Source organism: Daphnia pulicaria, chromosome 12 (genome assembly GCF_021234035.1).
Source record: "Daphnia pulicaria isolate SC F1-1A chromosome 12, SC_F0-13Bv2, whole genome shotgun sequence".
Classification (NCBI taxonomy): Eukaryota; Metazoa; Arthropoda; class Branchiopoda; order Diplostraca; family Daphniidae; genus Daphnia; species Daphnia pulicaria.
The window spans coordinates 211659-227770 of NC_060924.1; the positions used below are offsets into that span (position 1 = coordinate 211659).

At 39.4% G+C, this 16112-nt stretch overlaps 2 protein-coding genes and 2 long non-coding RNA genes across 5 annotated transcripts; 2 read left to right on the top strand and 2 right to left on the bottom strand.

Annotated features, from left to right (window-relative positions):
- Nucleotides 1-76: 76 nt before the first annotated feature.
- Nucleotides 77-1394, top strand: LOC124316475 (3-hydroxyanthranilate 3,4-dioxygenase-like). Its single transcript, XM_046782450.1, has 5 exons — nucleotides 77-250; nucleotides 314-476; nucleotides 537-643; nucleotides 708-1062; nucleotides 1126-1394. Exons 1-5 carry the CDS (start codon nucleotides 168-170, stop codon nucleotides 1282-1284), a joined length of 867 nt encoding a protein of 288 aa, XP_046638406.1. The 5' UTR covers nucleotides 77-167; the 3' UTR covers nucleotides 1285-1394.
- Nucleotides 1395-2361: 967 nt separating this feature from the next.
- On the top strand, nucleotides 2362-3533 carry LOC124316663. The gene is made up of 6 exons (XR_006911927.1): nucleotides 2362-2454; nucleotides 2554-2648; nucleotides 2745-2819; nucleotides 2887-3060; nucleotides 3181-3273; nucleotides 3343-3533. It is a non-coding gene; the product is annotated as an uncharacterized LOC124316663 (long non-coding RNA).
- Nucleotides 3534-3942: 409 nt separating this feature from the next.
- Nucleotides 3943-6883, bottom strand: LOC124316624. Of its 2 annotated transcripts, none has more exons than XR_006911868.1 (7): nucleotides 6796-6883; nucleotides 6498-6663; nucleotides 6285-6426; nucleotides 5681-6174; nucleotides 5535-5615; nucleotides 5312-5462; nucleotides 3943-4509 (listed from the first exon to the last, which is right to left on the bottom strand). It is a non-coding gene; the product is annotated as an uncharacterized LOC124316624 (long non-coding RNA). The 2 variants fall into 2 exon arrangements; XR_006911867.1 differs by having other exon boundaries at nucleotides 6740-6882.
- Nucleotides 6884-7430: 547 nt separating this feature from the next.
- Nucleotides 7431-11530, bottom strand: LOC124316401 (trypsin I-P1-like). The gene is made up of 16 exons (XM_046782330.1): nucleotides 11298-11530; nucleotides 10996-11233; nucleotides 10793-10920; nucleotides 10618-10710; nucleotides 10427-10541; nucleotides 10288-10348; nucleotides 10080-10194; nucleotides 9775-9973; nucleotides 9330-9713; nucleotides 9158-9230; nucleotides 8975-9039; nucleotides 8783-8868; nucleotides 8573-8705; nucleotides 8045-8429; nucleotides 7845-7978; nucleotides 7431-7760 (listed from the first exon to the last, which is right to left on the bottom strand). The coding sequence occupies exons 9-16, from the start codon at nucleotides 9345-9347 to the stop codon at nucleotides 7608-7610; spliced, it is 1047 nt and encodes a 348-aa protein (XP_046638286.1). The 5' UTR covers nucleotides 9348-9713; nucleotides 9775-9973; nucleotides 10080-10194; nucleotides 10288-10348; nucleotides 10427-10541; nucleotides 10618-10710; nucleotides 10793-10920; nucleotides 10996-11233; nucleotides 11298-11530; the 3' UTR covers nucleotides 7431-7607.
- Between the last annotated feature and the right edge of the window lie 4582 nt (nucleotides 11531-16112).

Genomic DNA, 16112 nt, shown 5'->3' on the forward strand with positions numbered 1-16112 from the left:
CTATTGTTCCGTTATACATTTTTCTCATCTTAACCTTGACGATGTTTATGGAGAAAAACCTTTTCAGGGCCGCCGTTTCTGCCAAGGGAACATTTTGTTTTTGGAAAAGCGTCTCAGTTGCTTCTTAGCACACAACCGGGCAGAGTGTGTGCAGTAAGTTGTTCAAAATGAGCATTCAATTGTGTAACATTAATCAATGGATTGAAGACAACAAAGCTTCTTTCTTGCCACCTGTTTGCAACAAACTCATGTGAGTAAATCAAAGTATTTTTACAAATTATCGTTTCATTGACTGTCAAATTTTATTTAATAGGCATGAGAAACAGTTGAAAGTCTTCTTTGTCGGAGGGCCCAATCAGCGTAAAGATTTCCATATTGAAGAAGGTGAAGAGTTATTCTACATGAAAAAGGGTTCAATGGAGTTGATTGTTCAGGAACAAGGAGCTTTCAAAACGGTTGCCATTCAAGAAGGGCAAGTAAGTGAAATTATTTCATATGTTTTCTATTTTCTGTTAATGTGTTTGTAATTTTTTAAGGTATTTTTACTTCCGGGAAAGATTCCGCATTCGCCTCAGAGGAAAGATGACACAATCGGGTTGGTAGTCGAGAGAGAAAGAGCGAAACAAGAATTGGATTGCCTCAGGTAAAATCTGTAATCAAAATATTTCTCTAGAAGAATTAATATTTTCAAGTGAATATTATTGTAGGTATTTTGTAAACGATTCGACCGAGTCGCTGTTTGAGAGGTGGTTTTATTGCGACGATCTTGGAGTTCAACTTGTTCCAGTCATCAAAGAGTTTTTCGCCTCGGAGCAATGCAAAACAGGACGTCCCGTACCGGGAACGATTCCGGAGAATCCTCATTTCCATCCAGATGGCCAACTCCAATTGGAAAATCCTTTCAACTTGAAAGAGTGGCTCCAATCTCATGGCACTGAAATCCACCAAAATGGCAAGAAGAATTTGTTTGATGGCGCCAAATACAAATCGGACGTCATTATTTATGGCAAAGGAGTCGATGAGTTTAAAGCGATTCAACATGAAATTTGGTTGTGGCAATTGGTAAATTATCGTAAAATTGATTTTTAATTCATTCTCTAATGAAATTGTACGTCATTTCAACAGGAAGGTGAATCCGTTGTGAAATTAAACGGACAAGACATTACCCTCAAATCCGACGATAGTCTTTTGATTCCGGCTGGAGAAGAGCACCAACTGATGCGTGATGCCGATTCGTGTTTCCTTATGTCAGTAGCCATGCCCACGCCAAATGGAAATATTTAATGCCAAACAACCAATACAGTCAGTATATTGAAAGGTAGTTTTTTTTAGTAGAGACTAACTATATACTAAATGTATTAGTAAAGCAATAAATATCAAATGCATTTCATTAATCAGTGGAATTGTTTTATGGTTTAAATATGGCCTTAAATATGCGTTTGAGTAGTAGCAGTGTATGGCATTGTGGTTATCAGCCTCGCCTTATGAGGAGATTGTCATTGGTTCAAGCCCAATGAATTGCACATCTTGAATGTTTATTAATTGGGTCTCATAGTACAAAGGGCGTACGCTACTATGTGTACCTCCTCCCCATATATGAGAAATATTAATTTCAACCAGTTACTTAAATACTTAATTCACTGTCTAATGTGAAAGAAGAAAATTGATTGGTTGAACATTCTGGTTCACGATTTTTCTCCATTTTGGTCAATTTTGGCAATTCGTTATTAAAAAAACCGACCCCGTCCTGCCTAATATCAATTAGCAACCCTGCAAAGTGGAAGTTTTTTTTTTTTTTTACAAGCAACGAGACGCATTATTTGAAATTCAAAGACCAAGTGCGGTGCTGTTGCAGCACAGGTTTTAAATAATTTTTAAAAATGTCTTTTTGTATGCGACAGTAGAACTCCAACGACATAAGAACTCCTTTTTTTAAATATGATAAAAAATACTCGACCATAGAACTCCAGTGCCCGACAGTAGCACTCCACTACGCGACAAATTTAAATCATTATTGTCGCCGACAATACAACTCCAATAATTTTTTTTGTTACTTTCATGTCCGATAATAGAACTCCAACTATTTTGAAATGACATATTTCTTTCGGTCAATCATTTGTCTTATTTGCCGGTCTTACCGAATGAATCGGATGTATATATCAGATCAGGAACATGGCGTTGTGTATGGGCAGGTCCAGTGAGTCAACTTTAATCGCCTTTTTTAGAAATCAGCCCGCCAGATTAATTGATCAATCGCGATCCGGCGTATTTGGTTTACGCGGGACTCGGAATAGCACTACTTAATAGAACACCATGATTACATTTAAATTACGGGACTTTTTCCGAGTGCCCAATAGATGGCACGTGTCTTCATTTTTCATGTGATGGCGGATTGTGATGGCGGATTGTCAAAAATTTGCCTATTTTTCCACGAAAACTACCAATAATTCATAGGTAAATTCAAGTTTATTTATGTGCAAATTGTTGGTGATTGACTTATAGTGTATGTGCATTGAATCAGCTTTCATATTTCTCATTAGACATAACCTGTAGGAAGGAATGCGAAAGAAAACAGTGGCCTGCAAGAAGTCCACCATCAACTCTTTCATAAAAAATCGTCATTCTGCTGAATGCATCAATTAATACAGGTAAAAACTAATAGAAGCTTAGTCACAGTTTTTAATACTTCTTCACACATTTAGTTAATGTTCATCATAATTATCGGTAATTTCTATTGATCTTAGTAACCCAGCGGCCAGCGTGGAGTTACATTGTTTTTTCCAAACATGTTTTTCAACAAATAAAGCATTGACAGACAAGTATTATTCTTTTTTTCAGAAAGTTTTAACTTTTATTTGATGTCATGAATTGTATTTTCTATCACAGGAAAAGCTATGGAAAATGTAATGTAGGACATGAGTAATCTTCAGGTTTATTGCAGCTACTTAGAAGAAGTCACGTGAAAAGATGCAGGGCAGGGCACTTACCAACATGTGTTCAAAACTGCTGCTGCTGCCTACAGCCACGGGCAGGAAAATTGCTCTCTTTCTTCTGACAACTGTAAGTTGTATTTTTTTGTCATAACAGCTGTAGTTTCTGACAGTATTATAGATTTTTATGTTGAAAAAGATAATTAAAGTCTAAAATAACTAAATGAATAATTTATATGTTCTGTCATAGGAAAGGCTGCTGCAGTCATCTATCTAGTCTGCATCATCCCTCGACTCATTTCGTCTTCTGGATAGCTTAGTAAAGCTGACTGGTGTTATCAATGTAACTTCATTAGTCATACGTCAGTGGAATGTAAATTTGGTTATTAATTTTTTTTTCTCCTTGAGTTAGCCATTTAGATAACGACCTATAGAGGATGCGGCCTACAGACTGTGAACATCAGATGGGATCAGACGTCAGCATCTCTACGAAATGGCGGTGACGTGACTCCACGGGTGACATCAAACATGTTCTACGTGGATCATCATTTATTTTTGGTATTATGTTTTTGTTTGTTGACCCGTTGGCTGCCACGCCTTTGTTTTCCCCTAGCTCCTTAGCACGGGCCGCGCTGTTCGGTCTCGTGGTTTATATGCCGCGGGGTCGGACAGTCGCACCAGCCCCAGATTTGGCCGAAAGGCCCTGTTAGGCAATGCACCATAGGGACTTCCCCCTTGTCGACACGGTGATGGATTCTAGAGGTTGTGCATTCCATCTTCTCCTATCACCGTGTCAGCCCGAACTTGTCAGCAATGGCAAGTCCCACCTTGGTCATGGATCCTTCAGACATGGCGCGTAGAGTAGTAGAAGAGCAACCTACGGGTTGTATGGCGTGGCAGCCAATGGGTTAACTATGTGTGTATTGTGTGTATGTATGTATGCATGTATGTTGTAACATGAAACAGTGGTGGAATTGTGGGTGGAGGTGGGACAATAAAACATAATTCCATATATCATTTTGTAATAGTTTATTAATTTTACAATATTAGTTGTTAAATATGGGTGATAGATATCCTGATAACATTGAATAACTTCTCTCGTATTTACACTTTGCCTTTTACTTTCCCTCCATCCATACCAATTACCAATAAAAATGAGATGTTAACAATCACACCCTCCCAGATTTGTTAAGTTTCATCAATTATTCAATTTAAGGTAAGAGTCAAAACTCGCGCAAAAAGTAAATATTACATTACCAAATTGAATTTAGCTGCAAAGTATCATGTGCACATGATCTATCCCCAATAAATTTAAACTCTTAATTTTTTCACAAACTCATAAGTTTATCTTCACCAAATAATTCTTTCATTATGCTTTTTTTTACTATTCTGTCAATGAACTTTCCCTTATCCCATGAAGAATTTCCTTTGTCCTTTCTACTTCACTTACTTCTATAGCACACAACATTTTCTAGAAATTTAGCTTATTAAACTGACATTGGAAAAAAATCTTTCAAAGCAATCTAGTTTTCCTGTCCAGCTTCACCACCACTGGTACTCCACCATTCCAGTCAAGAGCCTAAATAGAATAAAAGAAACTTGTTAGTTGTTACTGCCAGGTAAAATGAACAATACAATTTGAACTTTAAAGACATTTGATTTTACTATTAATGAGAACTACATTAATAAACAATCAAGAGAATGTTTCTCATTCTTCACTCAAACTAGTTTACCCATTTTTACAACTATTCAATTTACCAAAAGAGAAGGTAAAGTTGTCACAATAAGCTGAAGAAAGTGGTGACGATGGATTTGTTTAAAATATTAACTACTGGTTTACGATATCGCAAAATACTGAACTCTAAAAATCGGGAATTATACTCAAGGGAGTCTCTTTGTCCAACGAGAAACGCAAAGCAAAATCTAAGCAGAGAACGGAATTCGTTTACAAGTCTTCAAAAATTTCTCTACTTCTTTGTAATTGTCAGCGTAAACACAAGTTCTCTTGTTGTGTCTCATGTACTTGATAACTGCATGAACGAGGAAGCGCAAATCGGATGTATATGTTGATTAAATGATATGACTTTCACGAACGTGATTACTGGCAAAATAAGCTTAGATATTTTTACGAGGTAGGCTTCTCCTTCGATCTACTGGCCAAAAAATAAACTAATCCGAGACAAGGACTAAGGATGAATCTAATAAGTGGAAAAGACAACTTTCTTCAAGACAATTTTCGCTTAAGAAACTGCATGCAACAAGAGCTTGTCGAATTGGCGAAGGCAATTGCAGTACTAAGATCAGCAAGGCACGTTTGCGCAGAATTTCCTTCTTAAGCAACTCAAATCGATTATTCAAAACACCCTGACTGATGATGTTACCTTAGCTCATCGAGCGGCCTTCATTGCACGTCCCTTTTTATTCTCCAAGCTCAGGAAAGTCAACAGCTGCATTGTTACTGTTAACCGGCATTCCTCTGTTGATAATTGTGCAGGACAACGACGCGCCAGGAGGTTCAATAACTCAAGCGATCTGGATGAAAGTGTCCTCCATTCAATAAATTATGGGAAGCTTGTAAAACATAATCGGGCATAACAGATTTACCTGCTTGTCAGTGCCAGCAGTTGTAATTACAGCGAGTGTCGAAACAACGACAGCAGAAGCGGAGAAGCCGTAACAATATCCCTAATAATGTGAAAACAAATTTGTTAAACTAAAACAAGAAATGTTGTAGAATACATTCTTCTTACATAAAAATCGAAGTGACGATGGTGGTAGCAACCTCCACCGTGGAATAACAGGAAGATGACGGAGTAGCGCCAAACATTAAGGTCCGAACAACGAAGGTAATTAATGTTCAGGTTTGTTGTTGCCCTCTGGTCGATTGACAATATCCAGCATCTAAGCCGTAAGAGGTTTTGAATGGCAGCTAGATGTAAGAGAGTCACCTTGCAGGATCTGCACATGATATTATGTGCCTTTCGGTTTCAAAATCCCTGCATTAATGGTTGATGTTGAGGTTGGTGAATCGCCCGTCTTGGACTAGATAATAAGAACATGTTGACCATTGAAGCTGACGTTTTCCAGCCGCTGATTGATAAGCCAGCATTGACAGCCGACAGAAAAATTGAACTCGTACCCTGTCCAACGACAGTTTCGGTTTTTCTTTCGTCGCTGGCTGCAGCAGGTTGGGTTGTAGCATCGTGGGATGGATGGGTGATTTATTTTCAATATGATTTTCAATCTGTGAAAAAGAGACATCAGTAGAGTGATGCACACGAGAATCACATACTTCTACTGAGAATAAATTTAATGAACCCTCAAACTAGTCACAAGAGTCATTTTTAAAATTACCTCAAGTGCGAGTGACGATTTGACAGTCCAGCTATGAATCTGCATTCCTTGACATCAAACAAGAAACAAAAGGAGCTTGCAGACAACTAGCACCAACTTCACTGACGGTAAGAAAAAATTCTTCTACTTTATGTTTCTGTATCTGTACAAGTCAATAATATGTTCATTACCTATGGATTCAGAATGAGATTAAATTGTTTGGTTTTCTATTACCTGGTGCTTCAGCAGTAAATTGGACATAATATGTTGTTTAATCATCTCATCTTCAGAGTCTATCAATTTTTTATCTAGGGAGTACTGGGCTGTTTCACAGATTTAGAAAGCTGCTTTGTTTCAACCACGTGTTGGGGGGATGGGACACTCATGGATATCACAGATCCTACGATTGGGCAGAATCGAAAAACATGATACAAAAGAAAACTTGCCTTAATCGTACGTAATTGGTAAATACTCACTAAAACTTTACAATGGATGAAACTTCAATTTAACACTATATTGAGTTGGTATTAACCTTTCATTTTCAATGCACCATTGTAACCGTCTAATTCATATCAGGATGTAGGACTCACACAGTTCTTGCTGATCAAAGAACAGAGAAATGACTAATGCTTCATTAGGCCGCCAGAGTCGCTGGTATACCAGCAGTTCTGGTGCATCGTCAGACCAGTAGAGGCGCTGCGACACAACTGCTGTTATTTTCTGAAATGCAAATCACATCAAATTCAAATGCAATTGTCTAAAGCGCTTAGTTTCTTCTAGTGTCGTTGTCGTTGTCGTTCTTTTTCCAATTTCCGATAGACTGGAACCTTATTACTTGCTGTTGTGGCGGCCACGACGCCAGAACTAGTTGGAAAAGACGAGACATTCTTTCGATGAGGTCTAGCTCATAGGGATATCTAAGCCGTCGAGTTATTCTTGAGGATGCAATGGAACCTGGAACGTGTGCTCAGTCGTAACGTCGGGATAGATAATTAGATAGATACTTCAATTCGCATGCGGTCGGACGAAGATGGTCTGTTTGTTGCTTTTTTAGAAAATGCATAAACAAGCTGTTCAAGCATAACACTTTTTAAAAGGTTAAAATGGCAACACAATAAAGGAAGGAGTGGAGACTGAGATAAAGAAATACATTTTTAAAACATAACGTTATTATTTGACCAATAAAATGTATTATGCTTTATTTTATTCCCAGGCAGTAATTTAAAAAATCCCGTAATACATGAAATTCAATAACATTTGGTAACCGATGGACCGATAGTTGGATCGGTTAACCGTTCAGTTGTCTAAAACGAATATAAAGAAATTGTTAATAGCCAATTATTTTCATGGATTATTGGCCATGATGGTCTGAATCCAGGTAACATAAGTCGAGACTCTGGTGTAGACACCGGCATATTTAGGATCAGCACAGCCATTGCCGAAGGAGGTGATTCCAACTTGAACTCCGTTTACAAGGATCGGGCCACCGCTGTCACCCTATGGATAATCATTCAGAATGGAAATTAACTTAGAACACAAAGGAGGGAAAACGTAAATTTCTGGGCAAAATTGATAATTTACCTGGCAGGTATCTTTACCAGGAGCAGAGGCGCACAACATGTTAGCGCCAACGAAATTTCCATATTGTTTAGCGCAAACTGTATTGTCTTGAATAGTGACGTTTGCTTTCAGCAGCAAGTTCGAAACGCTTCCTCCTTTTGATCCCAACGTAATCACAATCAGACACGTCAAACATTTCCATAGTCTTAACAAATATTTACCTGAAGATGTTGTTCCCCATCCGGCGATGGTGGCCAACTGGTTCGCATATGTACTGAAAGCTCTTAGAAGTGCAGGTTTTTTGGTGGTTTTCCCGTTGGCGACTACGCGTGTGGTAGTTGGTGCACACGTACACGAGCACGGCATTTTGGTGGTGGATACTGTTGCTTTGGCCGTCGTCACAGATTTGGCTGTGGTTGGCTTAGGAGTTGTTGTTGTGGGTTTAGGAGTTGTAGTAGTGAGTTTGGGAGTTGTTACGTTAGACTTCAACGTTGTTGTTGTTTTTATAGTTGTTGGGGCAAGAGTTGTTGCGTTGTCGGACGGTAGCGCAACAAATTTGACAGTTGTAACTGGCGAATTTAATATCAGCATAGCGACATCGTTATCCTGTAATAGTTAAATCGAATTGTTTTGTTACATGTTACGTAGGGTGGACAGAAGGGAGTTTAGTTCAACTGATTAGTGCGTGCACTGCACTAATCTAAAAGCAATGCAAATGGTAGCCAGTTAGCCACTAGTAAACTGCTTACTTGTGTGTTGGAATTGTATGAGGGATGAATGATGAATTTCTTCACTCCCCTAAAGACAGCGCCGGTTCCGCCACCGTTGATTGACAACGTGTTGATGTCCGCAAAGAACGTGCTCACGTCAGCGGCAGCAAAACTGGTCACACAAAAATAATTGTAGCAGAGAAAAATTATAAGTGGTACTGATTACAATAAAGCCTTGCTAGATTTTACCTTTCAACGCAATGAGCCGCTGTCAGGATGTGGGACTTTCCAATCAGGGATCCACCACAAAGGTATTGGCCCAAGCTCAAAACAGCCTGAGGAAAAGAAATAAATAATTTGAATGTGAAGAAACGAGTCTTAAACTGAGATTTATTAAATTATTTAAATCGATTTAAATGGATTAAAATTAAATTGCGTTACCAAATAAGGAAATTCACCGGTGGCTGCCGGGACTCCACCGACGATTGATATGGTCGGCTGATCAGCTTCTCGAAATCAAAATCAATTCATTTTATCACAACGCATTTTTAATTACTCGACATAACTATTGAAAAGACCCTTGGCTCTTTACATCAAACTTAGCATGTAATGTGTATCACTTACCACTGTTACGTTGAAATAGGTTTGGAAGTGAATTGGAATTCACGAACCCAATGAGAAAAAACACACTGAGGGCCTATATAAAATTGGAACAAAAATACAACAATGGTTTAAACGGCTATGTTCTACAATGTACTCACAAATACAAAACAAAAAATATTTAAATTTCTATTACCGATAAAGTGAAGTGCATCGTGGGCGACGTATCTTGTTGAGCGGGACGAGTGTCAAGTAATAGCGATGGCTCTCAACTGATGATCAAGTTAACAAAACGAGCTTTTTTTATACTAAATTTTCTCACAGTTGTTCTGATGATAAGGTTAGGTATAAACAATTTTTTTTTTAAATATTGTCCCCCGTTGTCAACACTGCACATGTCGTTTCGTTTTGGGATTATTGAACCGTTTCTTTATACATTGTGAAGGGACATGGCGCAGGGTCTCTGTAAACATGCGATGAAGATTGTTGCGATAGGAAACGTTCGTTTCAAAAACAGAAGGATGCGTTGGGACATTAGGACTAACCAGCTATGTTGCTGAGCAGCTTTTATGAACACATGCTATGATGCAACAACAACAATATTAAAAAAAAAGCTCAGGGACTAAACGAAATGCAGATACTCTGTAACCCAGATTGTTATGTAACAAGAGATCTGGTTGGAAACAGAAAACGATGGGAAACGAAATTTTATTTGCTCCCCTTCAGTAACAAGCAAGTGTTTTCCACACGCAAGTTGATGTAGATACCATCGGAGATCTGTATCGCGCGCACAGTTTACTGTATAAGCACGCAAAGGCGCTTTGTGTTTTTGAAAAAAAGCTAGATAAAATGAATCGAAATAAAAAATAAATAAAAAACCTGTGGATGATCTAATCGAACACACGTGTTGCACAGAAGCCATAGTGACGCACGTACCCGCACGTACCTCATAGCAACAGTGCCTCAACTGCTGTCAATAATAATTCAAGTTGGGTTGAGCATACTTTCGTCCTTCAGTTGAAACTGAATTTCCGTTAATTCATTTTCTTAATGACTTCATCCTATCCAAGCAATAATCTATTAATAATTTGATACGTGCATTGCCATATAAAATCTAAAAGTTCCTATAATCGAGAAAAAAACATGCAAATTACCATGACAGGAAATCCTTCGTCGATTGCCGCTTACTCCATTCAACGATTCGATCGCTTTCCGCTTCGGTATAAAATGAACATAATTGAATTAATAAACTTTTTGTGAGCAGTAGTCGTTACCCGAATCAGTATCACTCACCATATGATGAACAGTAATGAAATATGCGTATCATTTAGCGCAGGATCCTTGCATTTTGAATTGTCAATCACCATGGCTACAGCTATATTTTGCCATCACGGATACTCACCCCAAGCTGGTGAAGACACAAATGTTATTAAAGAATCATGAAATTTTGAATGTCTGGTTGATTTATATTTCTCTTGGTTTACCTTAACTGCTGACACCAACGCCTTGATGCCTAGCATCATTGGCTTTTGAACGTCATTCAGTTAGAATGGGTAAATCTGGGATGATGTTGAGACCTACAAAAATATGACTTTAGCTCTGTACAGTAAAGTTGAAAATGAAAGACTAATGAAGATAAATGCAGTAAAATAATGTGACCTTGAGATTGAATATAACTAAAGCATACAGCACTCCTTGTCGAGTTGGCCAAGTTCACTGTCCTGTTTTGGAATACTTGCACACTGAACATGTGATGTAGGCTATTATTTGTTTATTGGCCCTTTAATCTATAAATTATTGAATGATAAATTTTGTAACAATTTTTAGAGAAACAAAAAGAATGAGCAACAATTACGACAAACCAATTTTAACGAAGCTGTGGAGTGTGGATATGCAAAAATAATCTTATTTTTACAGTAATTAGGAATTCAAGGTAATGACTGCTGTTATAAGCATCCAACACAAACACTTTCCTCAAAAATCTGTTGGTGCACATTGTGGTGCACATCGCATTGTGCGGTTGTGCCCAAAACCAACAGAAATTAAACCTTGAACAATGAAATGAAGTTATTGGTCTCTGTGCTCTCTACTTTTCCCAGTCTAAATAAAAAATATTCCATAAAACAGTGATAAGTTTTTGTTTTAACTTCTCTACTTCTTTTACCAAGAGTCCAAAACGACCATTCGCCAAATACTGGAATTCTGAAATCCCGGTAAGCAGACGACGACAGTCAAGCATGATTCGATAAAGCAGTACGAAATTCCTCTACTAGATGGCAAACTGTATCCAGTGGCAACCAATCAGCCATGGCCATACAAACTAACTATACTATATATCAGCCTATCAGCCTATCAGCCCATCCATAAATTACGGGTTCGGGCGGGGGGGGGGGGAGAGAGGGTTGACTAAAATGTTACGGTTTGTTACTATGGGGAGGGGAGGGGTTTTGCGCCGTGTTATATCTATAGCACCAACAGCCATAAGCGCGCAATTCAAAAGACGTATGCGCAAACGAGTCCGTTGAGCAAATAGGATCCGCTCACGGACACCGTGATGTTGACTCACGGGAAGTATCCAGTGCCGACACCGTGAGGCTGACTCACGGGAAGTATCCAGTGCCGACACCGTGAGGCTGACTCACGGGAAGCATCCATTGCCGACACCCTGATGTCGACACACGGGAGGTATCCATTCCCAACACCGTGATATCGACATCAGCCAGAGTATCAATCCCAACACGGCAATAACAGCAATAACGAGATCAATCTACGACGCTGACTTCCGCCTTGACCAGTATAAAAGCCCCCTTGTTTCCCTTGTATAACCAGTCTTCCCCGAGCAGGCCTTCACGCTGGTAAACTCTTTCTCTCTTATTATTCTAACATTGAATAAGTCGCATTCGTGTATCTGATGTTAAAACTTGTGTATTCAAATACAAAACGTCATCCTCTTACAAGTCGTTGCGTCTCCATTTTTGTACAAGTAAAGTAAGGCTGGAACGAGCCTTGCAGCCTTGATACTTAAGTTGCTTCGGATGGTGCAATGCCAATTGCGCCATCCGACAAACGTCTTTCTCTTCTTGCACCACCACATCCTGGTGATGGTGCAACTGTATACGTGTCCTTATCTATGATGCAATAACTAACCCTAAGTATGAAAGCCCACGCTCTGCCTCATCCCGGCAGAGTGATCCCGGCAGTGTACTCCCTAACAAGTGGTAAATACAAGTTTTCCTTATAATCTACTCAGTGTTTATGTGTTAGTGTTAGTTCAGTATAAGTGTAACTTCAGTGTGAGTGCATATTGTGATCTAGTCATCACAAATTGGTGAACGTGCCAGTTTGGTCTTCAAGAACCTGCTCCTTAAATTCTGCAAGCACCGAGAGGAAAGAACACCAAAGCGGTAAGTGAATGTCGAAACCCACTTTGCCTTCTAAAGATACATCCTATGCTGCTTTAAGCGAGTCCCTGATAGGGGAGATAGACTTAGAAGAAGACAGTTACATCAGATCCCTTCCACAAAATATTTTACCCATTAGAGAAAAAGTTTTATCGCAGTGGAACGAGTTAATTAAACTTACAAAAGACGTCGCAGATAGAACATCTTCCAGACGGGTAACAAGAAGCGACTTTCTAGCGAAACAGAAAGAAATCAAAAGTCAAGTGTACAATTCATTAAAGCAATATACTTACGAATTTTATAAAAAAGAATTAGGGGTAGTTTTATAACGAAGAAAAAGTGGAAATCACAACAGACCCCCGCTATCTACCGGGCATCGAACAATCGGTAGGATTTGTGATTGAACCGATAAAGGAATAGGCCGCTGACAGTGAAGAAGAACGGGGAGAGGAGACGGAAGACGACGAGCCTGTCCAAGAACCGGATGACGTTGCAGAAGCCGAAGAAGATTCGAACAAAGAAAACGTCGCGACGGACCAGCATACCGAGCAGACCAACCAGCAAACCCTCATCATCGACCTCACACTCAGCGACGACGAGGACGACGAGGACGACGAGGACGACAAGGACGACAAGGACGACATACGAAGCGATACCACGGAGGTAAACCCAGACATCCCCAGTGCAGTCCCGTTAGCCGCTCCGCCCATACATCATCAAACACCACAGCCGCCGACAAAGGAACAACCAGATTCGGCCCCAATGGAGAGGATTCCATCACCATCTCCTCCGTGTTATTATCCACCCCAACACTTCCAAAACATGTACGCCTCACCAATTATGTTACAAAGTGAAGGGGAGTACAACGCCCAGCGGGAGGTACTGATCCAGCAGTACCTGCGAGACAGCTTGGATTTATATTATAAATATGAATTCCAGGCTCTAAAATTGAAAAGGGCTCGGGATGTATTCACGAACCGTAAGTACTAAAAAACAATTCCATTGACATCTTTTTTACATTACTTATCGACATTTCATTGACTGCCGCATTGTAATTCTTATGTTATTCACAGTACTATGCATTCCACATACTTATATTATGCTATTCACATTATTATGCAATTGTAACAACTCGCCCCACCCCCTTCACTTCTAGTAGAGGCCAAGCAACTCACACCTGCTTGACGCTCTACTAGGCATTCTGCCCCAGCCTTTCTCTTCATTGGCCGTGACTGATCACTGGACCAAATAACCTACTTTCCTTTCTTTGTATTTCTCTATTGGACCATAACCATTGGTTATGGTGCAATATGTTTCCCCGAGTTTCTCTTTGTCTTCCCTGAATATAAAAGCCCGACGTCTGCCTAGTCCCGGCAGCTGGATCCCTTCTCTTGGTAAATACAACAGTTCTACAAGTTACTCTTTGTATTGTGTGTGTTATTGTGCATCATCACAAATTGGTGAACGTGCCAGTTTTTGGTTACGAACATTCAATAAAATTGACGTCTTGCTCGTTTTAGTTGTTGAGCTAAGAACTCGTATTTGTAATACAAGTCCAAGCTGTCCCGGTTGTATTGGCGGATTACTGTTGTTACACAATATGCCTATATTCTATTCGAAATATTATGCAATGTATATCTTATGCACATTTATCCCAAGGTGATGGTATTATATCTCCCACTGTATCCAACTTAATCATACAGATATACACTAATAGTAGAATTAGCAGCATTCAAAAATTTCCTTGCATGTATTGAAACTAAAAAAAAAATTATAGTTTCCTTCCCCGACCAAACTTCTGTGGAAGGGGGAGGAGTGTAAGATTCGGCCTACTGCTTGTAGTATAGAGCAATCTACTACGCAGTACCCCAAGGTCAATCTACTACGCAGTACCTTGATGCATTTCTCTATTGCACCATCACTAACTGTAACGATGCAACTACATCCGGGATTGCGCCACACTCTGCAGTGATGGTGCAATCCCAACAACCTTGACAACCGCCTATAAAAGCCCGACACTCTGTTCATCCAGCAGAGTCGTACCCGGCATTGTATCCCGACATCTTCTGTAATAAACGTTACTGCAAAGAACACTGCCTCTTCCTCGTTGTTTGTTATTAAGAACTAATGTGAATCATCACAAACTTTCTTTCTTCTTTCACAAACATCTGAAACTTTCTATAACTGTAGTGAACGACTTAGACCCAAATAGTAGTACGAACCTTTGAAACTATTGGACATTGATTAACGATTACATTTTTTTTTCTTCTCACTTATGATAAATGTCTTATGCAAATATCATCTCCGACATTGTTGCCTGCAATAAAAACAATGTAAACTTTCAATTTACCTTATGTTTTGCTATTAACCCCCGTAAATCAAATGACAACTTTCTAATGAAAATTTTTCTGTTAACTTCTATTTTAACCCTGCTCATTCCATGTATCCCTATGCACAATGTACTTTCACATATCAACAATTAGAAATGTCCTCCGCAGAGGATAAGGAAGCAAGATGGTATAAATACCGCAACGCTTCGGAGACAAAATCAAACCATTTCTGCACAATGTCCGTTGAAAAATTGGTATTGAGACGCACATTTGCACTTTCGGTGCGACGTCGGGAAGGGAAATTAGTCCTTCTCGAGGTCCAACCGAAGGTACGGAAAATCCCAGCCATTGTTGGCTACAACGACTCCAATCGAGTCGAAATTTGGACACACTCCCAATTTCTATTTGGAGAGGAGTGTTCAGTTTCGTGCCTACCACAGCCCGAAAGCGAAGATGGCAAGATCAAGGTCTTGCTGTCCCAAGAGGTTGACATCGACGACTTAGAAGAAGACGAAGGGAGCCCGGAAAGGCAAAACGCAACAATGGAGGAAGAACTGGAAGAAGGAGAAATCGCCGATGAAGATCACCCTTTTCATATACTCTTCTATTGTGTACTGGTATGCATGTTATGTTTTCCGGAACTAGAATACATGGCTAGCGAATAAGCTCTCTACACGGGGATGTGATACCCGGCGTGTCGTCATTACTTTTCCCAATGTTGGATTATTATTACGAGTAAGTTTTTTTAATTATTAGTTTTATTTTTATTTTTATTATGTGTTTTTTTTATCATTTTTATCAGACCTTATCCCGGGTACGCGTTTTATCGCGATTTCTACCCGTTCAGTTGTGCCAGGCTGATGTTTTGGATGGAGACAGGTGTAGAAATCTGTTATCCACGGGACAGGCAAGCCGACCTGTACCTAGAAAAACTTTTTTATCCCGTCCAAGATTTATTAGAAATCCGGCAACTACAATGGACTTTGAAAGATTATTTTTGTGATCTTTGTTAATTGGCATGGTTGATTTTTCTTTCTAATTTTAGTTAGTTTTTTTTAACCCTTTGTGACAACTCCACCCACTTCACTTCTAGCAGAGGCCAAACAACTCACACCTGCTTGACGCTCTATTAGGCATTCTGCCTTAGCCTTTCTCTTCATTGGCCGTGACTGATCACTGGACCAAATCTCCTACTTTCTTTTCTTTGTATTTGTCTATTGGACCATAACCATTGGTTATGGTGCAATA

Bases quoted from the DNA above. Each gene is read 5' to 3' on its own strand.
- LOC124316401 (XM_046782330.1), bottom strand. The intron at 7,979-8,044 runs GTAAATATTTGT...TGGGATCAAAAG, and splicing joins ATGGGGAACAACATCTTCAG to GAGGAAGCGTTTCGAACTTG. The intron at 7,761-7,844 runs GTAAATTATCAA...GATTATCCATAG, and splicing joins CTGGTAAAGATACCTGCCAG to GGTGACAGCGGTGGCCCGAT.
- LOC124316475 (XM_046782450.1), top strand. From the start codon at position 168: ATGAGCATTCAATTGTGTAACATTAATCAATGGATTGAAGACAACAAA. The intron at 644-707 runs GTAAAATCTGTA...ATATTATTGTAG, and splicing joins CAAGAATTGGATTGCCTCAG to GTATTTTGTAAACGATTCGA. The intron at 1,063-1,125 runs GTAAATTATCGT...TCATTTCAACAG, and splicing joins AAATTTGGTTGTGGCAATTG to GAAGGTGAATCCGTTGTGAA.